The 27,485-nt window shown below is 36.0% G+C and overlaps 1 protein-coding gene across 1 annotated transcript in view; it reads left to right on the plus strand.

The window, feature by feature from the left end:
• Nucleotides 1–27,485, plus strand: part of KLHL1 (kelch like family member 1) — a 190,308-nt gene that overhangs the window by 150,462 nt on the left and 12,361 nt on the right. Inside the window, 4 exon segments of the mRNA XM_030453206.1 lie at nt 1,940–2,164; nt 15,087–15,096; nt 21,264–21,330; nt 21,332–21,417. Coding sequence (XP_030309066.1) covers nt 1,940–2,164; nt 15,087–15,096; nt 21,264–21,330; nt 21,332–21,417 — 388 coding nt within the window.

Consider the following 27,485-nt stretch of genomic DNA (forward strand, 5'->3'; position numbering starts at 1 on the left):
CAGGGGATCTAACAGATCCAGTTGAATTGTACATTATTGCTACTCTGCTACACTTAGATAAAAATCAAATTCAAATTATATCTTTCTTAGTTCAGTTAACAAAAGTATTGCTTTCATTTTATTTGTTTCCAGTTGGTTCATTGCACCTCTGTTCCAAGGGATGAATGAATCCTAAAAGAATTATTTCCCATGGAATTCTAGCCTTCTATTATAATTCAAATAGTTGGTAAAGTTTGATAAGTATGTTGATTTTTTCTGCAGTGATATTTAAACTTTTGAAATTAAGCACCTTTATGTTTGTGTAAAAATAAAACATTTTTACATGTTTTATTTCATTTTATACGAAAAACATTTCAGATTAATTTTTAAGTATTTCTCTTAAAGGTTAGTTTAAACTTATTTGTAATTTAAATATTTTTGTTTGGTTCTTGTTTTTTTGTTTGTTTGGGGGTTGTTTGGTTTTTTTGTTTGTTTGTTTTTAATTAACCCTTCCCACAGTCATATTACAATTAATGGGACTCATTGTTCTTCTACTTTCTGGAATCTAGTTAATTGTGCTCCTTTATTGTTCTATGTGGTAGCAGGGTGACCCAGTTTTGATATCAGATGTGCACTGAAGCTGCTCTATCCTGCCCCTCCTTAGCTGGACAGGGGAGAGAAAATACTACAAAAAGTTCACAATAACGGCAGGGAGAGATCAGTCACCGGTTATTGTCATGGTTAAAACAGACTTGACATGGAAAAATCAGTTAACTTGTTGCCAATCGAATCAGAGTACAATAATGGGAAATAAAAACTAAATCTTAAAACACCTTCCCTCTACCCCTCCCTTCTTCACTCCCTATTTCTGTACCCTCTCCCCTCCTAGCAGTGCAGGGGAAAGGTGTTTATGGTCAGTTCTTCACACTTTTCTTGGCTGCTCCTGCCACCTCAGAGAGAGGATTCCTCACACTCTTCTCATGCTCCAGCATGGGATGCCTTCCATGGAGGACATTCCTCCATGAACTTCTCCACTGTGTCCTTCTCATGGTATGGTAGTTCCTCATGAACTGCTCCAATGTGGGTCCCTTCCACAGGGTGCAGTCCTTCAGGAGCAGACAGCTCCAGCATGGGTCCCTGTGGGATCACAAACCCTGCCAGGAATCCTGCTCCAGTGTGGGCTCTCCAAAGGGTCATAGTCTCTCTTCAATGTGTTCACCTTCTCCTGCGTGTGTTCTTCCATGGGCTGCAGGTGGATGTCTGTAAAGCTATGGACTTCTGTGGGCTGCAGGGGAACAAACTGCCTCACCAGGGTCTTCACCATGGGTAGAGAGATCTTTGCTCTGATGCCTAGAGCACCTCCTCCCCCCACTTCACTGAACTTGATGTTGACATGGTTGTTTCTGTCATGTATTCTCACTCCTCTTTCCAGATGCAGCTGCTGTTGACACTTTTTCTCCTTGTAGATGCTTTATCACAGAGGCACTGCCATCTTCACTGATGGGCTCAGCCTTGGCCAGTGGTGGGTCTGTCTTGGAGCCAGCTGGCATTGACTCTGTTGGACAAAAAAACCAAAAAAAACCCCGAACGTAAATAAAAGTACAACTTCTAATCTTTGATTAAGACTTCATGTAATTTTTTTCTGCTTTATGGAAGGCTGGAATAAAACAAGCTTATTTATACCACTGAACTGTAAAAACCATCATCAAAATAAAGTAAACTGTTATTCAGACTTGCATTACTTTGATTCTATAGGGACATTTGAAGGGGATTCTCTTCTCCTGGAAAGGGAAAAAAGTAATATATGAATACATACACACAGAGGTACAGATATTCTTTAAAGAAACAAATATTTGTCAAAATGCTGGAAGTAGTCAGAAAATTATATTGAAGTTCTGCCACACAAAAAAATAAGCAAATGCCAATTTTCTTATACATAATCCTCATTATGTCTCATCAGGTGCTACAACTATTGAAAAGTATGATCTCAGAACAAATATATGGATCCAGGCTGGAATGATGAATGGCAGGAGACTTCAGTTTGGTGTTGCTGTCATTGAGGATAAGCTCTTTGTCATTGGAGGCCGGGATGGTTTAAAGACATTAAACACTGTTGAATGTTACAATCCAAAGACCAAGGCTTGGACTGTGTTACCACCGATGTCAACACATAGGCATGGCTTAGGTAAGGAAAAAAAAAATTGTTTGAACAGGCACAGCATTTTTCAGGTATGTAACTTAAAATGGAAAACTCAGTACTTCCAAGCTATTGTAACACTCTAGACAGTAGCAAGAACTAATTACATCATTCTTATTAGATCAATAAGAATTCATGAAAGGGATTAATTTACCAAAACAATACTGAGAAAAAGAAAAAAAGTAAAAAAAGCAAGAAAAAAAAAAAAAAGGCAGAGGAAAAGAAGCCCTGAAGCTTACACATATTAATGAGGAAACTGTCAAACAATCAAGGTATTATTTCTTTTTAATCAAAGCATTATGTGTTTTCACTTATCCAGTATGATAGGAAGTGAAGTGCATAAACACTTTGTCGGTGATGGGCTGATGGACTTTACAAAATATTTGTAGCTCTAGTTTATTCATGACCAAGAGCATATTCTTCCATAGACTGGTTTGTTTTGGTTTAACAGTATTATCCGTATTTTTGTTAGCCTTAATCAATCCACAATGTATCCATGTTCCTAAAGAGATATACATCTGGTTGGGCTTTTTAATTATTTTTAAATTAAGTAAAAGCAATTATATTGCCTCCTTGAAGGAAAAAAAAAAAAAAAAAAAAAAAAAAAAAAAAAAAAAAAGAAGAGCAGTGTTTCTATTATGTGCATAATATATATACAATAGGAAAAAAAGCTCTAATTTATTCAGTTACATAAATAATTTTGTGATGTTTTAAAAATATCCTGCTAAAGAATCATTATTAATTTTTTGAGGCAAATAAGGCAGATATTCTGTTGGGACCACACAACCAGGATGAGAAGGCAGACAAAGAGTTCTACAAGAGGCTGGCAGAGATATGCAAAACTTCCACCATAGATGTGCAGAGGGCAAACCTCAGCTTGCTCAGGACATGGGTTGAGAGAGTGCCTTGGGAAACAGTACTGAAGGACAAAGGGGTCCCAGAAGGCTGGATGCTCTTCAAGAAGGAAATCTTAAAAGCACGGAAGGCAGGCTGTCCTTGTGCACTGTAAGACAAAATGTCAGGGAAGATGATCTGCCTGGCTGAACAGGGAGATTTTAATGGGACTCAGGAAAAAACGAGAGTTTACCCCCTTTGGAAGAAAGGGCAAGCATCTCAGGATGAGTACAGGGATTTATTCAGGTCATACAGAGAAAAAATTAGAAAGGCAAAACCCCAGGTAGAACTCAATCTGGCCACTGTCATAAAGGACAGTAAAAAAAGTTTTTTCAAATACAATAGAAAGAGAGCCATGGAGAATTCCCATCCCTTGTTGGATGTGGGGAGGAACATTACAACCAAAGACGAGGGAAAGGCTGAGAGATGCCTTTATCTCTGTTTTTCTTAGTCAGAAAAGCCACCCCAAGGGTATTCAGCCCCCTGACCTGGAAGATAAGGACAGAGAGCATCACAAGCTCCCTGTAATCCAGGAGGAAGCAGTAAGTTACCTGCTATGGCACCTGGACATGCACACGTCTGTGGAACAGGATAGTATCCACCTGATACTATTGAGGGAGCTGGCAGAGGAGCTCACCAAGCCTCTCTCCATCATTTATCAACAGTCTTGGTTAACAGGGGAGATCCCAGATGACTGGAGGCTTGCCACTGTGATGCCTATTTACAAGAAGACCTAGAAGAAGGATCTGGGAAACAACAGGCCTGTCAGCCTGACCTCAGTACTGGGAAAAATTATGGAGAGGTTCATATACAGAACAGCCAGGGGATCAGGCCCAGCCAGCATGGGTTCAGGAAAGGCAGGTCCTGCTTGACCAACCTGACCTTGTTCTATGATCAGGTGAACAACCTAGTGGATGAGGGGAAGGCTGTGGACTTGTCTACCTAAACTTGAGTAAAGCCTTTGACACTGACTCCCATAGCATTCTGGAGAAGGTGGTGGGTCGTGGCATAGAAAGGTGTACTCTTAGCTGGGTAAAAAACTGCATGGCTGGGCCCAGAGAGTTATATTCAACAGAATTAACTATATATGGTGGCTGGCTGGTGGCTGGTCACGAGTGGGGTTCCCCAGGGCTCAGTTCCCCAGGGCCTTATCTTTATCTCTGATCTAGCTGAGGGTATTGCATGCTTCCTCAGCAAGTTTGCAGACAACACTAAATTGGATGGAAGTCTTGATCTGCTCAAGGGTAGGAAGGCTATTCAAATGGATCTGGACAGCTTCAATCAACGGTTTGAGGCCAGTTGTAAGAGGTTTAACAAGGCCAAGTGCCAGGTTCTGCATTTCAGTCATAACAACCCCATGCAATGCTACAGGCTTGGGAAGAGTGTCTGGAAAGCTGCTCAGAAGAGGACCTGGGGGTGCTGGTCGACACACAGCTGAATATGAGCCAGCAGCGTGCTCAGGTGGCCAAGAAGGCCAACAGGATCCTGGCTTGTATCAGGAGTGGTGTGGTCAGCAAAAGAAGGGAAGTGATTGTGCCCCTGTACTCATCACTGCTGAGGCTGCACCTCAAGTACTGTGTTCAGTTCTGGGCCCCCCTATAGAGGAAAGACATTGAGGTGCTGGAGAGCTGAGGGAAGGACAACCAAGCTGGGGAAGGGTCTGGAGAGCAGTTCCTTTAAGGAGCAGCTAAGGGAGTTGGGATTTTTCAGTTTAGAGAAGAGGAGGCTGAGAGGAGACTTTATTGCATTCTACAACTACCTGAAAGGAGGTTGTAGGGAGATGTGTGCTGACCTCTTCTCTCAAGTAAATAACAACAGGACTAGGGTAAATGGCCTGAAGTTGCACTAGGGGAGGTTTAGGCTAGATAGGAGGAAGAATTTGTGTGCTGAGATAGTAGTAAGTAGCTGGAACAGTCTCCCCAGGGTGATGGTGGAGTCACCATCCCTGAGGTATTTAAAAAACATGTAGATGGGGCACTTCAGGACATGCTGTAGTGCAATGTTTATATATGTTTATATATATATATATATATATGTATGTATATTTATGGATTTTGTTTTCTTATTTTATTTATTTTATCTGGTGTGGGATGTTAACATGTGATTCTGTGAAAAAACAGAAATAGGAAAGACATGGTTATCATGTCCACTCCCATGAATTACAATCAACAGCAAGTCTTCTACCATTGTATCAGTATCTGACAAAATGAAGGTTCTTGGTTTTTTAAACTCTCATTCTAGACTTATAATACACATTTGTACGGTGGCTGGAATAATGCATTTTTGCTATTAAATGTGTTTTACAATAAAAAGTAGGGCTGGGGATCTATGTCAAGTGGATTCATGACACTAAATAGCACTGTGAGTTGGAATTGTTTTCTAATTTTAAATTTAGTTGTAATCCTGGCGAAAAAAAAATCTTTCTTAACCAGTGTTCCAGAATTTTACAGCATCTGTTATTAATTTCAGTGCTGTTCCCAGGGGTGGCAAAAGTGCAACAATTTCAGCTATAGCGGAGGGAGCTATTAATAAAACATTAGGGAATGTTAGATAGAAAAAAAAAAGTTTCACAAGGGCAAGAGAGATATAGCCATGATTTTAACCCCTTTGTGATCAGTCAAAAAATATATGTAATTTTGGTTTGATAATTCTAGAGATTCCTTTTTATTTTAAGTCAAGCTGTTCAGTAATGTTTGGGTTATATCAGTGTAAGAACTAGTATGTTTTCTAATGGAGAAAAAAGGAACATCCAAGGAATTTAATGACTTGAGGGGGTTTTGGTTTTGTATGTAATCACTTTTTTTTGTTAATTTTTGCAGAAATTTGGGCTTTTTGTAAACAAGAAATGGAGAAAGAAGTACAAACCTGTATTTTATTGCTGATGAAAATTATTAAATGCAATTGTCTGGGAAGCAATAGAGATGTTATTTTTTTCTTTATTTGGAATTGCATGAGTAATGATTTATTATTCCCTGGATGGCTTAGCTAATAGAATTTTATTGCTTTTTTCATGTTATTTTTTTTCCAGGAATCCCATAAAGTTTTATAGGGATCTCCCAGAATCCCCAATTTGGTAACTGCTTTTTTAATGAGAAATTAATCTGCAATAATTTTTTTTTTTTTTTTTTTACATTTTCTTTCTTAATTATTTCTTATATCTATGCTCTGGTAATGCTAAAGCTGGATTTTATATATCAAATTAGATATAGGCACCCATCCGTTAGTCTGATGGCTAAAGTTAAACTTGAGTTATGAAGAGATATTTAGATAACCCAGTGGAACCACGGCTTAAAGAAGAACCAAACAACGGTTTGGTTATTTATTATTTAGCTTGTCTTTCCAAAATCAGCAATTTTGTGGCTCTGTCAGAAAATTAGGCTTCCAGTAACGTTAAGGGAAAAGGGCAGTCTTTCCTGGTAGGTGTCCGGAATTGTCTTCTGCTTTCCATGACCAATGTAAAGAATGTCTAAACTCCTGTTCTAAGCTTGATGTTAAGCTTAGACCTGAGCTTTGGCTTTTGGTTTTGTAAGCAGACTGATCTCACTATCCACAGTCAAGCATATATTTGCTAGATGATCATTGTGGGAAGAGGGATAACAGATCATAGTATTCTCTAACAAAGAGTGGAGACAGGTTAGTTATGTATTCTTCCTTCTCCCCTCTTGGAAAAGAGTATTCTTCAGTTGGAATTGTCTGAATGAAAATGCTGAAAATGCTATAAAATATTCAGTACTGATTGGAAAGCTTTAGGTTTATTTATGTGGCATATAGGCCTAGGGTGGACAGAATTCACTCTACACAGAATGAATGGTCCCAGAGGACCTAAAGATTCTCTGAGTCTCCACACACAGAGTGAGTTCTGTCCTTAACCCATTGTTCTGATACAGCTGAATATGTAATATATTCTTAAGGACCTAAAGGGCGTGCCTAAAGTAAGATATAGATATATATATATACATAGTATATACATAGTATATACATATGTATATATGTATATATGTACATGTATGTATATGTATATGTATATATGAATATATACATATATATAGTATACATACATACATAGTATGTATGTATACTATATATATACTATATACTATATGTATATACATAGCATGTATATATACTATATATATACTAACTGCCTTTAAAAGCATTTCACTGTTGTTTCAATTATTTAAAATTAATGAGATTCTTTCATCAAAAATTTTGTATTTTCAAAAAGTATTTATTCTTTATCAAATTATTTTTAACCAGTGTGATAGATTAAGATATATTTTCAAACATAACAATTTTAGAGAATTAAGAATTTAGGGCAGGATTCATCTACCTAAGTAGGAATTTATACAACAGAAGAGAAAAAATGAGGTGATAATTTCCCATTTTCAAGGAATCCTCAGCATCAGATCATCAGAAAATTTATCACACTTGGACAGTCTTCCTTTAAATAGAAAAGAGTGTCTGAGTCTTCTCTTTATGAGGACTTTTCAGTCTAGATCTGTAGACTTATGATGTGTGTACCACATTTTTCATTATGTCTTATCAGCTGTACTTACCATTAGAGAGCTCTTTTTTTTTCATATGGGTGAAAAATTGTTAAAACAAGTAGAGTGGGTATAGACTATAACATCAGTTATACAGAAACTCGTCTGAAAATACAGACAAGCAGACTCAAGGCAATGACAGTTTTTGATAGCTCAAATCTGGCCATAAAGGCCATTGAGTTTCAAATGTCACTTTACACTTCTTCCATACCATAATTTTTGACTATGACAGTGCTGATGACTGGATCAAATGAACCAAGTGTAGTTTCAGTATCTTAGCAGAATGTTTTCATTTTTATCTGAAAGACAGAAGAAAACAATAAGTGCTTAGCCAAATGAGACAGAATATTCTCAGCCAGTCTAGTGCAGTCATATGTCAATATGCTTGCTTAGGTATGCCCTAGATTTAAAAAAAAAAAAAAAATTACAAAAGAATTACTAGCTGATCCTTCTAATCTACTCCTAAGAAACAAGACCAAGATTTTTTTCTAGAGAAAGGTAGAAGTTGCAATTGTAGTTATGTAAGAACACATAGAATTTATATACTCCTAGCCTTATGTGGCTCTTTACTAAGCCTTAAATTTTAATTTGGACATAACAGTGTAATAGAATCATATAATGGTCAGTTTATAGTTAAAAAACTTACAGAGAAATCATAGTCCTGGACCAGAATTCTAGGTAAGATTTCACTAATAGATTTAGCCATTGCTTTGCTTCTGCAGTGAGTACTGGACTCTCTGCCTAACATTTTTCCTTATACCAAGATATTAAAATTCAGCTTCAGATGGATAGAAAGAAAGAGAGAGAGAGAGAGAGAGAAAGAGAAAGCGAGAGAGAGAGAGAAAAAAAGAGAAAGAGAAAGAAAGAAAGAAGAAAGAAAGAAAATATAAAAAAATATTAAAATCTGGTTTATTCTGTATAATAAAAGGTCTGCAAATTGAATACTATCATGAGGACAATATTTTTAATTTCTTTGCTTTCATCTGATGAAATGCATAAAAAATTCATATTTTTAACAAAAAAATGTCATATTTCAGCAGATTTTGAAAATATGCCTTCAGTGCAAATACCAGAAAAAGTTTCAGATACCCTAATAGCAAGACAATATCTGATTACATTGGAACAAGTGAAGGAGAAACCAAAGCTTACAAATAGCTTGTTATCACACATCTATAGTTAACAGGTCATTACAATAAAAGTTATGCAGATTAAAGTTGCAGTTTTTCAGGTGAATATGGTGAGTGATCACCTAACTTCAATTTATGCCAGATAAACTTTTTTTTGGAAACAAAGCTTTTAGAGAATGGGTGTTATTAACAGAAAATAGGCAATGATGTTATTTTAGATAGTGCTGAAGCCCCCCAGAATAAATGTTTGTCTCTGGAGTTACAGTCTATCAAGAAAGCATTCAAGACAAAGTAGAAACCATTATAGTAGACTATGAATATAAATAAAAGCTTGATACAGCCTTAAGACTTACAGCCATGTTATCTGTAAAATAAACTAAAAAAATGTAGAGAATGAACAAGATTCTTTTCGTGTTTCACCACTAGCTTGCAGAATATCTTCATTTTATTTACTGAAAATGCTGGGCTATATAGGAGGTAAAAATTGAAACTTCACAACTTCCATTAAGAGGAAAAAAAAAAAATATATATATATAGAAAGTTTTGTCACTAGTTTGGGTTTTTTTGAGTTGTTTGATGGTTGTTTTTTTGGTATATTTTCCGTACATTGTTTGTATAAATCAGTCTGAGAATATGAGATTCCATTATGGATATGAGGGTGGGTGTGAACTGCAGTGTCATTATGGACAGGAGGACAGAGGTGTAAAAATTCAAGTAACACCGAAACCAACAGACTGACCTTATAGTACCTTATATCCTATTGGTATGATAAACTTATAATTACTTATGATTAATTAATTTTCCCAAAAGTGCTATAAGCACACCAATTATTTATAAAGACAGAAATTCTTTGAATCCTAGAATAGAATCATAGAATCATTCTGGTTGGAAAAGACCTTTAAGCTCATTAACTATACTGCGCCTAGTGCTAAACCATGTCCCTGAACACCACATCTACATGTGTTTTAAATATCTCCAGAGATGCCAGTTCAACCTCTTCCTTGAGCAGCCTGTTCCAGTTTTTGATAGACATTTCAGTGAAGAAGTTTCTTCTAATTCCAACCGAAACCTCCCCTAGCACAACCTGAGGCTATTTCCTCTTGTTCTGTCACTTGTTATTAGGAAGAAGAGACCAACCTCCACCTCCCTACAACCTGTTTTCAGGTAGTCGAAGAGAGTGATAAGGTCTCCCCTCAGCCTTCTTTTCTCCAGAGTGAACAAGCCCAGTTCCCTCAGATGCTCCTCATAGGACTTTTGCTCTAGACCCTTCACCATCTTTGTTGCCCTTCTCTGGACACAGTCAGTACAAGTCTTGTTTGTAGTGAGGGCCCCAAAACTGAACAGTACTTGAGGTTCAGCCCCACCAGTTCTGAGTACATGGAGAGAATCACTTTCCTAACCCTGCTGGCCACAGTATTTCTGACACAAGCAAGGATGCCACTGGCTACCTGGGCACAGTGCTGGCTCATATTCAGCCACCTGTCAGTCAGCATCCCCATGACTTTCTCTGCTTTCTCCCAGCCCTAAAATCCAACCAACCAAGAAACCCCAAACCTGCAGCCTCCTAGGCATTGAGGGGAATATTCTTCAACAGACCAGCTTACCAGAACACTGCAATGCTCTGATAGAGCCATATTGTTTACCCTTTCAGAAGCCGATTTTCAGGGATCAGTTTGAAAATCTTTCTTTTATGCAACATTGACTGGTCTCATCTACCATTATGTAGTTAAATTACTGTTATTTCTTTGTGTTGAAATCTGAGGGGAAATATATCATTCTAGTTTTCAGCGTTTGTTGACAGAACACCTGAGCCTTTAAAGCATTTTCTCCACGATATCCATTTGCATGTATATTAGACTTTTGGTTTAGATTTTTCTCCTAATCATTGGGAGCATTACAGGGATATTTTTTCTGAATTATTAAGTACCTTGTCATTGTACTTTGCACCCTTAGTAAGTAGTAGATTATGACCCAATTCACTGAAGAGCTACAAATCATAATGACAATACTTAAATAATTTCTGAGACAGATTCTCAGGGTATTAGTTTGGTAGAGTTGAGAACCTGGTGTTTCATCTACAAAACTGAATGTTAATAAAGACACAGTAAGCAGGTCTTTACTTGTACAAATTTGCATTATATTAACATGTCAGTATATCTTCTGGCCCAAAAGGACAGGAGTATTTTATAATTCTTTTAATCAGCCTTGATACCTGCCTGTGAATAAACATAATAAGTAGCATTATCAACAGTGTCACTCAATACTCACTAAGGAAGATAGGTCAGGTCTAAGTCTCCCATTTTTCACATACTAAATTCACAGCTTGGCCTATGGCAATCCTACATGAAACATCCAAAGAACTATATTTGTATTTCACACACAGTTAAGATTATGGTTGAGGAAATTAAATATCAGGTTCCATTACTTGGTGCATAATTTTAGAAAAGTAGGCAACTATAATTACTTTTCTTCATACTGACACGAGTAGTATGGAAAAAAAAAATAAAAGTGGTTGCAGATTTAAAGAGGGCAAGAACACAATAAGGAAAAGCAGCAATGTTAGTTACAATTACTACAGAGTTATAAAAGTATGCTTCTGCGGCTGTGGGTGAGAAGGGAGATTATTAGAAATTTAAAGCTACATGGAAACTAAATAACTGCAGAGCTTAAAGTGGTGAAGTAAAGTTTAGGTGTTACTTAATCATGTTTAATACTTGGATGACTAATCACTGATTTATTTGTCTACCCTCCTTCAATGCCATGATACAGCACATGACTGCCCCTTCTTAAAAGGTTATTTCCTTATTTAAAAATTAGTTGTTGAATACAAGTTGATCCTTCCCAATTAAAATCCTGTAGAGAATGTAGAGACTACAGCAAAGCTAACACCATAGATAATTTTTTTCTTTGCCATTTCAGATCCATAAGTGTCAATATGAAACTACACTTTAAAGTCTTACTGTGTGAAATTAGGTCTAGCATGCAGACAAGGAAAGGCAGAGTTAGAAATATGATAGGCAGTGCTCCATTATTTTGTAACATCACAGAAAAGCAATATAAAAATCCCATTCCAATCTTCAAGTATAAATAATTTAAGCTGTACAGATCTCAGCACCTAATTATACATAATAGGCTTTTTGCTACATAGTTTTTTGAAGGCAATCAAAAGGAAAATGCCTGCCACTGCACAGAGGACAGTATTAATTTCTAGATCTCATTTAGCTAAAAAATAACACTATTTACTTTAATAAATTCTGCTTATGAGAATTACTTTCCAGGTAGAAAAAATTATTCTTCCCAGTACATAGTAATTAACATAGTACTGCACTTTATTATCCTTCTTTATTATACTTTATTCTTTTTTGTTTGGTTGGTTGGTTTGGTCTTGTTTTATCTGCCTGTGCAATTTGACTACAAAACTTATTTTAGCATTTTAAAAATTATTTTAGTTCAGGAATCTGCCAGTTCCAGGTTTAGCGATGAGCTAAATGTATTGAGACACAATATAAGTAGAACACTTTTTAGTCAAGGCTATACATATTCCACAAAAGGATCTTTATTACAGGAAATGAAATTTAATAGGTACTGACTTCTGTGTGATTGAATAAATATTAAACTTTGAGTTATTAAGTTTTATTTAAGTCCATTATTTTCATGAAAACATTAAGATTTCTGTCTTCTGTACTTATTGCACCTAACTGCTTAATATATTACTAGGAGTGTATTTGCTCTTAAGACACAAAGTTGTTTCATTTCCTAAAAGAAATCCTTGTAGTTTCATTTTCAGTCTCAGATGCCCAGTAATTGTATGTGAACTGGTGAAGTCAAACTCTTTGGAATGTCATGAAAATAAAAATAATTCATCAACAGATGGATCGGGTAAATTAGTCCCTCAATGCTAGAATCAAAACTACTACTGTCTGTTTTGCACACAAAAATGCTAAAAAAAAAAAAAAAAAAAAAAAAAAAAGATTCCAGCAATTCAGTTTCTTCAGTCAGATAAATAATAACTGTGAATGCTTTTAATGTAATTCTCCTACAATAAAAGCCTCCCTTCCTGGATGTATGATTGCTTTTCTCAGCAAACAAAAACACAGCACTAATACATGGCACGTAAGTCCAAGAGGATTTCTTATTTTCTTGTACCTTAAACCGGTTTTGTCAAATTGTTGAAGATTAGGTGCAGGAAGAAAAGCTGTGAGGGCCTTGTGTCTTTTCTCTTCTCTTAGCAAATAGTCCTGAAAGAGATCACAGCATTATTCTGTGCATTTTTCCTTAATGATAATAAGATTCCAAGTGTCATTAGGAAATCATTATTTTCTCCTTTAGGAACAGGAAAAGCCCATTCTATATAACATATTTTAATAAAAATATTATCTACATTCTGAATGTAAATCTAGATCCCTGATTATTAACTTGTGGGCATAGAACACAAAAAACCAGCAAAATTAGGTACCTTAATGTCAATTTAATGTAGGATACTTATGGTGAACATGAAGTAAAGATGAACTTTGTATCTTAACTACAAAAAGATGAAAAATCTTATCTCGTAAGAACATGTAGAAATTGGGCTGCACCATTTAGAAGAAATAAAATGTATGCAGAGTTCAGTACCTTTGCTCTTACAGAGAAGGAATTCAACAGTGTGCTAATAAGACTGGAAGTCTGACATTTCAACAGACTATTTAAAATGAATTTAATTTTTTTTCTATTAAAAACGAATGACCTGGAACATTCAGAAAAGAGAATAGTCTTCTTCTCATCAATTTTATTGGAAAATATTTTGCTTTGTAATATTGTGAATGTTATCCCTTAAGATTTGACTGCAGTGCTGCCATTCACAGTTAAGGACTGTTGAGTAGCTTTCCTACAGGTTTTGATACAGGGGTGCAACGTGTTACACTCCACACTGTGTGATGGGAAGGCTAAAAACAACACCTTGGAACTACCCTTTAATCCATATGTGTGTTATAAATATCACATAGGAGTTCTGGCATCTAAACTCTGAGGGAAAACCATGAGAACCAGTAGTAGTCAATATTCAATATTGAATTCCTCATATATAACACAATGTTTTGGGGTTTTTTTCCCCTGGAGGAAGAGAGGTGTTATTACCTTATCATTATTAATTATAATTTTTTAAAATGTGATGTAAGCACTGCATAGTGGTGAAAATAAATAATTATGCACTGCTTAGAAATTTTCCAGTTTAGCTTCTTAGAAAACATATGGCAGGTATCAGCCTGTGGAGTAGATCAGCCCAGGAATAGATCTACCTGGGCACATCAGGTAGACACAGCCAACAGATGCAGTGGTTTATGCAGCAGCTTCCCTAAAAGAGGGGTAGAATCTCTGAGGGCTCTCCAATCATGGCTCTGGGGAATATAGCCCTGGAGAAAAGAGTGGCCCAGAGAGCTGATAGGTTTCTCAAGGATTAAATCCTTTATGCTCATAAAAATTCAATCTTGATGAGCAGAGTTCAAGAGAAGGCAATACGAGGTCTGCACAGATGGAGTTGAAGTCTCTGATCCAATTCAGACTAAAAGAGGAAGCATACAAGAGGAGAAAATGTACAAGTGACCCAGGAGAAATACAGAGGTACTGTCTGAACTTGTAGGTATCAGGTTAGGAAAGCCAAAACCTCATTTTGAGTTGAATCTGATAAGTGACTTTTAAGGCAGCACAGAGGTTCCCTCAGGTCTTTCAACAGCAAAAGGAACACTTGAGAAAATGTGGGCTCACTGCTGACTGGACCAGGGGACCTGGTGAGAAAGACCAAAAAAGGCTGATGTACTAAGTACCTTCTTTGCCTCAGTCTTTAAGACTGCAGGTCCCTGCAACCAGAGGGGGAAATCTGGAGCAAGGAAGACATACTCTAAGTGGGGAAGGGTCAAGCTAAGGAATATTTAGCTGGACATGCACAAGTCCATGGAACCTGAACACATGTGCCCACAAGTACTGAGGGAGCTGGCTGATGTCCTTGTGTCATCACTCTCAGTTATCTTTGAATGATCATAGTGATTAGGAGACATTAATGAGGACTGGAGGAAACAAATACTAACTTGTATCTTTAAAATGGGCCAGAAGAATCTGGAAAGATACAGACTACTTATGCTTCACCATGATCCCTGAGAAGGTGGTGGAGAAAATAATACTATAACAGCTGCAGTCCATATTAGGGATGTTTACCAGGTGCCAGTGTGTTCTTCATAAATGACCTTTGTGCTGGAATAAAGTTCAACTCTCAGCAGGTTGGGAGATGACAAAACCAGTGAAGAGTGGTTGATGGTTATGCTGCCATCAGAGAGTCCTCAAACATGCTGAAAATGATAGAAATCCTATGAGGTGTAGCAATGTTGGCATCCTGCAGTTGGAGAGGAATAATCCCATGTGACATTACAGGCTGCAGGGTTAATTGGCAGGAAAGCCATCTAGATTAAAGGTGCTGAGGGTGCTGGTGTAAATCAAGTTGGACAAAAGCCTGCAATTCATGGCCAAAAGTACCTTGTGTGCATTACCAAGAGTGTTGGCAGCACCATGAGGAGATGATCTTTCCCCACTGCTCCTGGAGTGCTGTGTCCAGTTCTGGGCTCTCCAGTACAATAGACACATTGTCTTAATGTGAGTCCAATGGATGGCCACAAAGATGATGAAGAAGCTGAAGCATCTCACACAAGAGGAGAATCTGAGGGAGCTGAGGCTTTTTAGCCTGGATTAAAGAAAGCTCAGGAATATCTTATCCATGTATATAAGTACCTGCTTAGAGGAAGTACAGAAAATAGATCTATGGTGTCCTTAATGACACTGAGTGAAATACAGACTGATACACAAGAGATACCATCTAAATGTAAAATAAACTTTTTTTGTGTGTGAGGATTTGGTCCTAGGGAGCTGGCTCTAGGTGACTATCTGTTTAGGCAGTCTCTGGAGGTGCCTGCCAACCTCAGCCACTCTGTTACAGATCTACACTAAGTGATTTTGGGAGTCTGAAGCCAGAATAGGACAATGGGAACAGAATTACATCCCATTGGCCACCTTCTTGCTCAGGTTTCAATCAGAATCATTTTAAACCTGCCACAAGATCTCATGACAATAATGCATAGGATGTTGTCAAATCATTAAATTTTTTGGTCAGTTTTAAACATTGTATCTAAATAACTTTAGCCATTTCTTTGTTCAAAGACAATTCGTTAGCAAGATGAATTAATTGGTTGTAAATCATACTTATCAGTCATTCTTAAAAAATTATTCAATTTCGAAGTACACTGTTGAATATACAGCCAGTTGCTGATGATACGATGAAGTAATTTGTTTTCTTAAATGAATGTCATCAGTAATATCAGGACTTGAATTTCTGCATTGCTTCATTTCACTGCTACAGTTTAATATAAGCAGTTTAACATTTTAAAATGTATTCAGTTAGAATTTTGCATTTTTCATATACTTACTGATAATATTAAAAAATGTGCATATATCATTAAATCTGTGTAGCTGACTCTGTAAAATTTGTGGGCTTGTTGATCTAGTTTCATCATTTTAAATCAAAACTGATTCATCGATTTTCAGTCAATATTTCTCTTACTTCCTACTACCATCATGCCAGACAAGAGAACGAATGCTCTTTCAGGGCATTCTTCCTCTTAAAGGAAATCATGCAAGCAAAATAAAATCAAGGTCATCAATTTCCCCCTTCAGAAACACTGAAAGTCAAGGGAATTGTTGTGTCCTGTAAGAAAACATGTAGTCCTCTTGATAAAAAAAGTAGTTGAAGAAATTAACAAAGCTTCATAGCATGACTTTGTAAAGAGTACAGATTTTTTTATTTTGTCTTGGGTTAGTGGCAGTGGTGTTTTGACACTGGGAGGAGGGCACAGGGGTGGTTCCAGTGACGAAGCTGCTGGACACTCCCTGGGGTCCAATTCCAGCCCCAACTCTGGCAAGGCCGAGCCGATGCAGAAAGCTGGATTCACCTCTGTGAGTAACATATTCAAGAAAGGGAAATGAAACTATCAAAAAAAAAAAAAACCCCACCAAAAAAACAACCTGTAGAAGAGAAGAGAGCAAGGCCAGTGAAGAAGGAGGGGGAAAGGTTCCCGAGCAGAGATTTCCCCCGCAGCCCATGGTGAGAATGGCAACTGTGCCCCTGCAGCCCATGGAGGAGCGCATTGGGGCAGTCCCTGAAGGACCATGGTGGGGTAAATGTGGATTGTAGCCCCTGAAATGTCACAGTGGGCAGACATGAAGCTGCAGTATGTGTAGGATCATGTAGAGGGTCAGATGTGGATCTGCATCCATGTAGGAGCCCATGTCAGAGGAGGTGACTGTTCCCGCAGCAGCCGTGACTCTGTGTGCAGCCCAGGCGGGAGCAGTCTGTGCCTGAGGACTGCACTGTGGGAGGAACTCATGTCGGAGGGGTTCCTGAAGGACTCTCTGCCATGGGAGGGACCCCGGGTTCGAGCAGGGGAAGAATGTGGAGGAGTCCTCCCCCTGAGGAGGAAGGAGCGGCAGAAACAGGGTGTGGGGAACTGACCCTAAACCCTCCCTGCCCCTCCCCTGTGCCCTGAGGGGGAGCAGCAGGGAAGGGACCCGGAACGGGAATAAGTTACGTGTTATATGTGTGTGGGGGAGAGGCATTATGATCTGTTCATGTTTCTCTTTCTCCCTTTCTCCTGATATGATTAAGTTTGGGTTGGTTTTTTTTTTCCCCTTGAGTTTGTTCTGTTTTTTTTGAGTTTTGTCTGCTTGAGGTTGAGTTTGTCTGTTTTTTTCCTCTCGCCATAACTGGGGAGTAAAAACTTCCCTATCCCTTGCCTCAATTAGTGATCCTTCAGGTGGATTTTCTCCTCACTACCCACAGTGGGGGTGAGGGGTGGGTGAATGGAGGCCTAGTGGTTACCAGCTTGGTAACTAGCCACAACATGTTTAAGTCCTGCCTTCTATGTCTCCACTTTCAATATATATGTGGATAATGGTATTGGAAATAGTTTAAATAATTGTAAAGAAAGCAAAAGTCAAAACATGTGGAATATAAGCACGTGGAAAAAGATGAGTAAAAGGCTCCAACATTTCTATAAAAAAAAGTTACTCTGATGGGAAATTTGTCTGTTTAGCCTTGCCTTGGGTTTTTTCCTTGGATTTGTTTCCCTTAGCTAACTTTTTTCTCCACAGGCATGAATGTCTCAGATATGTATGAAGGATTTTTTTTCCACCTCTGTATATACATATTAGTGTATTGTTACTAACAAATATTTAATACAATTATAATAGTGAAGAGGGGAATGAAATATTTTTATTGGCATTGCAGCAAAAATGAATGAATTTGATTACTTATTCATTTGACTTGATTAAAAAATCATCTTGTTCAACCTTTTCTATGTTGAGTACATGATAACTCAAGAAGATTGTGTGTGTCTGTTGAAAAATGTATAGATGTGAAAACTTTAAGCAACACAGAAAACAGAAAATTTCTAAAGTTCTTGAGTCCCATGAATCCTTACCATCACTGGTTAAAAGAAGGTATATTGTTCTTAGGGCTTAATTTAACAAGTTGCTAATTCCAGTCATTAGATCCTTATTCTTCTTGGCGCTATACTCTTAATCTTAAAATCTTTTTTTGTACACTATGATTGTATTATGTCATAGAAAAAATATTTTGATAAACATTCATGCTTTGTAGTAAACCTTCTGTCTATTTCCTATATGGAAATGGTAATTTCATAGAGGTTGCCAGTACATTTTTCATATTGTAGAAGTAATGCAGTATGGCAAACTGAAACAGGCAATCTTTATATTGAATCCCCTAAAGTTCACTAAGCAAAATAACCTTCTAGATTTCTTCATTGATGCAGCTGTAACTATTCACACCTTTTGACAGAGGAAGCATGACATGAATCTCACAGTAAATCAACATTTTTTATTTTGGCAATTTTTTTAACTGCAGCATGGCCCTGTGTCAGGGTAAGATTTAATCTGTGTGGAAAACCAATCGGAACATCATTGATAGCAAAGGATATAGAAGTTACTCAGTAATGACAGACAAGCTCAGAAAAACACCCTCGTGAACCTTAAAAAGCAGTTGAATACACCAGCACAACAGCAAGTAGTAATGCAAAGTAAAAAGACATTGGGCGGTAAAAATCTGAAGGAATCTTGCATCTCACATATATTGTGAGATCTCCTGATACAGAAGTCAAATGAAGGCTCTTTTCTGTATGAAAGCCTGGTTAGAAATATGACAGGAAATGCAGAGAGAAATGTATACATTAATACAATGAGCTGAACAGTTTTCATTGTCATAAAAAAAAAAGGGGGAGGAGGGGGACAAGTCCTTGAAAATACAGGAAGAAAAGTATTGTGGATTAGGAGGAAAGCAAATTTCTCTACGAAATGTGAGTGAAATAAATGGGATGCTTTACAGAAGAGGAAGAAAAAAGAATAAAACTTAGATATGGAAAAGAATAAATTGAGGAAAACTATTTATGTCCTAATGACAGAGCAAATTGCCTATTTGAGGGTGGAAAAGTTGGTAATTTCAAAACTGATGAGCTGTGCTTTCACATGGATCAGTTTCAGTGCGAAATTCCCTGCACAATAATTACCATTGGTTATGGGTGAAGGTGAAACAGGTTTGTGTCTTAGCTGGACACAGTTATACATGCATGGATGTGCATTAGAAACCTATGCAATCCTAAACTTTCTTCAAATATTATCAATTTGTAATCCCAATTAAGAATCTGATTTTCTATTTAACTTTGAATTAAGCAATGAATATATACATATATATTGAAAGTTAAAGATTACAATCTTGTTACAAAAAATATACAATTTTTTTTTTTTGACAATGTAAATTTGTTCACTCAGGATTTAATATTTATGTATCAATTCAATAGAAAGGTAAAAAACAACCACCAACCACCCCACAATTACATGAGATTATTTCCTGATTTTTTATTATGAACACTTCTAATTCATCTCTTGCATGTTTGGGTACTGGTTGCATTCTGAGATATTGAACTTTACAGACCACTTAATTTAATACCACCATAATATCTCAACAACTGTATGAATAAAAGGTGTTTATAAGCAAGACTCTTCATACCAGAAAAAACCTAAGAATGAGCTCTAAGAAGATTCTATAGAAAAAGATGAGGTTCAGACGTTTTAAAAAGGGAAATTATAGTGAGTTTACGTAGGGTTTTTTAGTTCTTCTAAGTTTTAAAAAACACAGCCAGCCAACCAAACAACCAAACCAAAAGAACAATACCCAAAGCCACAGTGAGGAACACTTTCAGTGAACACTGAAATAACAACTTGTTCAAACTCTCTAATAAACTACATTTTTAATGCCAAATTAAGCTTGGAATGAATTACATTTCTGAAATAAAACAGAGTTTTCACTCAGAAAGTGGGAAATTTGTGGACACTTGTTTTAAATGATAGTCTTTTCTGCAAGAAAGAAATAAACCCATTTCTGAAACTTTAATGATCTGCTGTTCTCTGATTTTTGATGAGTTCAAGTCTGTGAATTGAGTGAGGAAAAAAAAAACTGACTTAGGAATAGGGTTGGATTTGTCTGTGATTTTTTTTGAATTATGACTATTTGAGATCATGGATTCATAGAATGGAATTACTGAGCTCACAGCTTTGTAGCAAATGGTTCTTAGCTTTAACTTACCTTCCAGTCTTTTAAGTTAAACTGAAGATACCTAGAGGTAGAGAAATTCATCAGTTCCTTTGAATGGGTGATTAAAAAATCGTCATAGTTAAAAATTTGTTTCTTCTTTCAATTTCTATCAAGTGCAACTTCCATGCTTTACATTTTGTTTTAAGATTCTTCAATAGATAAAAGACACCATGATTTTCCTGTGAAGGTGCCCACTGTCTTTTTTGGGTTTTTTTTGTTTGGAACCTAAGTTGTTGAAGCACTTTTAGGTTTCTTATTCTAAGTTACTTGCTTGGGCTTTTGAATAAGTTTGAGTAAAGTCCCACTAGTGAAAAAAAGGTATTATTCCAGATACTTGACAAAAAGTGTTGTAAACAATAGACTTCTTTCTTTCCTGTAGAATCATGATAGAAGCAATTCCATTCAGTGAAATCCCTCCTTAGACTGACAGTAATGTGAAATCTTCCATGTATGCAGTCCATAATTTATTTATTATGTGCCTCACTGATATATGTGCTTTACTGAAAGAACTAATTCATGATCATAATGAGAAAAAAAGCAGTATGCAGAAGTCTAAGAACATCACATCATTGACATGTTATTCTATGAAGCAAACAATCTTCTCAAGAAATGAAATCAGGTTTGTTCTGACAAAACCTGTTTTATATAAAGCCTTGTGGAGTGACATTCATTTAATTCCTGTTTATTAATCCTTAATTAATAAATGTGGAATTGGTGTTTCCATTTTCATTTTGAATACACAAGTTCATTTCTAGCTGTGTTTTGGAAGTTTTTATTTTTTCCATATATATAAAGCATACTTTTATCTTCTTTTACTCTCTCCATTTTAGGAGTTACAGTGCTGAAGGGCCTATTTATGCAGTGGGAGGACATGATGGTTGGAGCTATTGGAATACAGTTGAGAGATTGGGACCCTCAAAGTCAGCAGTGGACATTTGTGGCAAGTATGTCCATTGCCAGAGCACTGTTGGAGTGGCCAGCATTAAATGGCAAGTGAGTAGGTGTTCTTGTATGATTGAAGCATGTTTCTTACAGGGATGAATAACTGTGACAGTAGGAATACTTTTAGAATTTGTAATAGAGGGTGTCTTCTAAAATAAATGTCGACACAGTTGTGCAGACCCTCCTACATCTCATGGCTTTTATATTATTTGAAATACATATTTAGAATATATTTTCTATATTATTTTAAAAAATATTTCTAATCAAATGCTTAAGAATAGACCTAAAATTTCATTCTGTATTTAATAAAACAGTTCAGGAAAAAATGTCAGGAGCCATCTGACTTTTATAGAAGTTTTATTTGTCAGTTCTAGTTAACCAACTAAGTTTACCCATCTAATGCAGTCATGTACCCAGTGATAAGATTTGTTCCTATATGCATTTTTTGCCTTGCTTCAGCCTAAACATTGACTCATGAGACCTTCTTTCTCTGAGGGCAACTACTTTTGCACAGGAAGTAAACAGAAATGTTATTCTTTCTGAAACCAGTTAGACTGCATTAAACTTGTAATTCTAATTGTGTTCAGATTCTAAGTTCTCTTTTATAACTTTCATGCTTAAAATTTTAAACTGGCACTTACTAAACTCATTTTACAGTCACATGCTGTCATGTCTCAATTTTTGGTTATTGCTTTTAAAATACTTGCTTTTATCTATGTTGCTAAGAAGAATATGGTGTGAACTCTACTAATAAAGAGAGGGGGGAAGGTGGTATTCATCACACCTGCCTTCAGGTATTTGTGTATAGACATCTGCAACATTTGTCTGAAGCTTGTCTTATGGTCAGTGGAAAAATATGTACTTCTAGGATATCATTTTGTTTTACTTTAGACATTTATGTTAAGACAGAATGAATTGTGCTCTTATCTAAAGGATAAGAAACAGCTGCAGATGTGGGGTGGAATGAGAGGGTAACTGTTGAGTACACTAAAAATAGTTAATAAAAGTTAGGATAAAAAGTATATAGGGAAACCAAGGACCTATAGGAGATCATGTAACTATCTGTAGCAACTGCAGGAGGCTTGACAGAGCACCCATAATTTCATCATTATGTCAATATGCATACTTTAAAAGTGTTAACTAATTTTACGAGTTTGTTGTATTGCAGTTGTGCCCTATTTGCAGAGTTACTCTGGATTAAATAGGCGTTATGTGATGCATTCATTATTAATTGTATATTATTTTATTCGTAATACCATATACTCAGATGATCTACTTCTCATCCATGACATTAGGAGTTAGTTATATTGTGAAATCATCTGCAAACCACTGAAGATTAATTGTAATTGCTTCCTCTTCAGAAGTCACAGTGGCATTAAAATGTTCCAGAGTAGATCAAATATACAAAGCTGTTTCAACAACCCTGTTGCTCTAAAAGAATCCTAATAGTGTATACTGTAAGATCCAAAAACAATTACCCTGAGATATAGAAATAAAATTACGAAGACTTGCATATTACTATGTTCATATATTATTTTTATATATTTCTGCACAGATGAGCATGTATTTAATGCTTCTTAGTTAATAAATCCTCAAAAGAATTTTGCATAACTTTACCTAGGGAATGGACACCACTGAAAACTCAAAAAGCAGTGTCTCACTGAAGCAAATAGGAAATACACTGCTGACTTTTTTTTTTTTTTTAAATCTGAATAACTATCTTTAAAAAACATCCCATATGCCAAGAAGTGAAACTAGAAAAACATATGTAAGGACCAAACCTTTCATCTCTCTGGTGCTATTATTACTACACTGTTTCACACAACTGACAAATGCTATATTGTACAAGTCAGTTATCAGTTACTTTGCTGCTTTTATAAGCTTCTAATTAATGAAGTCATAAAACCCTACTGAATCTGTCAGAAATGCAGAAAAATAAATATGTGAAGTGTTCTGGGTTTTTTTTGTTTGAATTGGGATTTGTAAACAGTCCAATTGACAGGGCTTTTTTTTTGTATTCTGGTTGCATTATTGCATTTCTGAGGTCACAACACTGTTTTATCCATGAAAGCTTAATGGAACAACTTCCTATCCAAGCACAAATGTCACCTGCTTGCTACTCTCAGATTTCCTACAGTATAGGATACTGCAATTGCTATCCTTCAATTTGGAACAACAAGCAATATTCCTTTTCCTAAGTGCCTCCCTACACCTAGGGGGGCAGTTTGAAACAACTAATAAAAGGAATAGGTGGTTTTCAAGATAAATACATAGCCCATTTATTCCATGAGAATTTCAGTAAAGCAGTTTATCTGTCATTGCACAAGAAATAATTCTCAAGATGGCAAAAGATAATGGTACAGGGGTTAAACAAGAAAAGAATTGTATGTGACAACTAGGTTGTCACAAACTTATTGGCTAAAATTTTTTTCAAAGATCATCCTCGTGATAAAGGAGTGTAAAAGCTAAATCAACAGACTATTTAATTGTAATATATTTATATATATTAATATGTTATTATATATTATATATAAAATTAAACATATTAATTAAACATATATGCATATATATATACACACACGCACATATATATTATATACATTTCCACAAACACCTATAGAAGTAATTGCATGACCATAAGAAGCAGACAGTAGCAGTGGCAGAAGATAGAAAAAAAAACCTTTTTTTACTTTTTGTACTTTTTAGTATAGAAAAACCCAGAAGTAATCTGTGAAAAAAGGAAATGCAACTAAGAATGCATGCAGTTTTATTCATTTTGGAACTATTTATGGTACTGAATTACTGTGTTTGATTCTGGTCATGCATATTGAAGTGCAAAATTTGAATAGGGATGCCATGATTAAAAGGCCTATCATACTAGAGAAACACAATGGAAATATGACAGTTGGCAAAGGAACAAATGTGTACAAATAGATTAAATGCAGATGAAGAAGTAGAGAGAGAATAAAAATGACAGGCAGATGCCAAGAGGTCATACTCAAAACTCTCATTAGTTTCGAAGTGCATGTTTAGTGGATGCTGGAAAGGGCAATATGCAACACCAAAAATTGGAGTTCAAAAATTTTCCTTTTCCGTAACATTTTGTTTTTCCAAACCAACAATTGGTGCTGGGTAGCAGCAACAAGCAATATCGAAGCTTTGGAGATCCCATCTCCTTCATTCTCACACCTTTCTTGTAGTTGAACAGCAATGGAAGTGTGGAGGGCATTAGCCTTTCTAGAGCTTATTTATCTAGTTACTTATTTTTATTTTATGCCTTTATAAATTTTTAACATCCTTTCATAACTAATGTAGGACTTGTCATCACTGTGGAGTTTCATGGGATTAGACCTGGTTGGTTGTTCCTCCTGATCTGGAAGCAGCAGCATCTTTTCTGCCTTGTTACTGTTGACAACTCTGTTGCACAGCTTGGAAGAAGAAAGAGTGGGTGAACTGTCTCACATCAGCAACAAGTGTGGATATTAAAAGATTAAATGTGAAATTTAAATTTACACTTTAAAAAAATCAGGAAAGAATGAAAACTCATGCAGGCCACATGAGAAGCTGGAAATTGGGAAGACTTACTGAATTCCTCTTTGGGGGGCTGATGTGATATGTAACTAATAAACAATATGTACTACATGAAACTAGTATCCTACAGTTTACAATTGTTCAGAGGTCTATTCTACTCTTCTACAGAGTAAGTTAGAAGCATCAGGGAACCAAAAGTACAAAAAATCTTATATTTTCCATAAACCTTTAAAGTTTAAAAGTTTTCACTGTTTCAAGATTATGCTTCCTTACTTTTTCCTGATTATCTTGGTCACTGTTATTTGGATGTATTCCCTTTTCATATTTTTATTGAAAGACAGCTCAATATAAAAATACGGTTTTGTTGTTCTGTCATTTATGAAAATATTTATCAATTGACAGTCTCTAATTTTGTCTGTTTGTAGAAGATAGAATTTTAAATTACTGCCACATTCTATTAATTCTACATAAGCAATAATAGTAAAAGAGCACACTAATGTCCTTTCACACCCATGTGAATTCATTTGTTATATTTTCAGTTTTATCTGTTAAGTAGAGAGACTTTAATAGCATGTAGCTTTTTTTTAATATTTTTGGTTTCTTTATATTCAATCGCATTTATTTAGTCCCACCAGTTTTGCAATGGTTAGATTAATTTAATAATGGATTTCTACAAAATTGGATTATTGTCTTAGCAGTACTTTTTCATTTTGCATGGAAAGCACAGAGAGCTGGCCTATACAGAAATTAGCATATGTGTTGATGAATGTTTTGTTTTCAGGTCATTTTAATGAAACAAAGCTGGAATGAATTTTGTGGGTTTTAGATCAATATTGTGCCTGTGGTAAATAGCAGTTGCTTTAGTTTAACACGTTCCTTATGACTATTATGCATTATTATAAAATGAACAACAGAACATTTTGCTTGCTGAACCTTCATTTTCAAGAAAATAGCATGATCCAAATTAAATTACTGTGTGCACAAGAAAGCTTCTCAAAATAGTCTTGCAGTTAAGTCAGTCACACAAATATATTCACTGTGTACTGGCCTTGGAGAGGCATAGGTTAATAATTCCACAGAGTCCTTAATAGCAGTTAAGTATTTGGCACAAGATAATTAGCAATGTATTACATCCATATAACCACCTACTAAACTTGATTGCATAGCTGATTGCAACCTCCTCTAGGAGTTCTGCTTCCTTGCCTTTCATGCTTTATATAATAAACTATCTGTGGCATTTTCTCACAGCAGAATCATTAAGGTTCATTACAGATGCAGTGCCCCAGCCTGATCTTTTGTACTTTTGCACACAAATTCATATTTCCTACATAGGGGTCCCATGCAGCTCAATAAATGTACAATTTATTTCAATATGTATCATATTCTGTCTTCTTCAAGCAAGATTTAATGTGGTACACATCCAGCCTGTAAAAAAGGACTCTCTGCACAGGCATACTTCTTTTCATATGGCTAGGTTAGCCTTAAAAAGGGCTTGAACACATAGAAGTTAGGTAAACACATGTTAATGCATAAATGTAATGTAATGATTAAAATCATTACACCTTACAGTAAATCCTGTATTTTTCCTACATCTAAAGCAGCCTCACATGAAGCTCGAGTATTGCTCTTTAGAACTCAAGTGATTGTTGGGAAACATGACATTCTAAAGCCATTGCAACATTGCAGGGTGGGAGCTTGAGGAGCCTTTTTTCTCTTGTTTCTCTTCTTTCTCTTATTACTCTTGTTATCTCTATTTTTAGGTTATTTTTATGTTCACAGATGCTTAAGCCACATTTCTGTTTAGCTCGCTTACTGCACATCTGTATTTTTTAGTGCCCATGTCTCACTATGAGGCCCACCCACACAAACAAGATTTTTGTAGTAACTGTGGACTGGTATACAGCTAGTGCAACTGTCATTTGCTTTAAAGTCTGCTAATCTGGTTTTGTAATAAGAAACATTTTGTCTCTACTACCCATTTTTTATTTTTTAATGTAAATTTTATAATGGATGACTTATTCTAAATAAATAACAAACATGTAAACGTGCTTCTGCCCAGGCAGACACAGTGACTTAACTTATTCAGTCCTAATAACTGTCAGGAAATGGCAATGGGACCACTCTTTCTAACTTCAGTCTTTAAACATAACAAAAGTAAAGATCTAGACAGTGGAAGGCAGTGTGGATAATGCCTAGGAAAAAAATCACAGAGTGTTTTATAAATTACACAACTTCAATGGAGTTCTTTTTCAGTGCACCCAGGAAAGTCTAAAGATTCTCCCTTGACCAAATGTAGGTGTTTACTTGAATACACACATGTATTCATGTGTGTATATGTATGTATATCGACATGGACTTCCTTTTTTCCACATATAAAAAAAATCTTTAAAAACATTTAGACATCTTAACCTTACTGAACTTAAAGAAAGGTAAGTATTTAATCTGGTGATCAACTGAGTATCTTTATGGGCAACAGTCCTTAGAGCAGCTATCACAAATCTACTCAGCAGAACAGAATGCCCTGTCATTTCCACTGTTAACTGGCATTTCTATTTTTTCTAATTAGAGGCTTGATTAACTTCTTAATA

The sequence above is a fragment of the Calypte anna genome, chromosome 1, assembly GCF_003957555.1.
Source record: "Calypte anna isolate BGI_N300 chromosome 1, bCalAnn1_v1.p, whole genome shotgun sequence".
Classification (NCBI taxonomy): domain Eukaryota; kingdom Metazoa; phylum Chordata; class Aves; order Apodiformes; family Trochilidae; genus Calypte; species Calypte anna.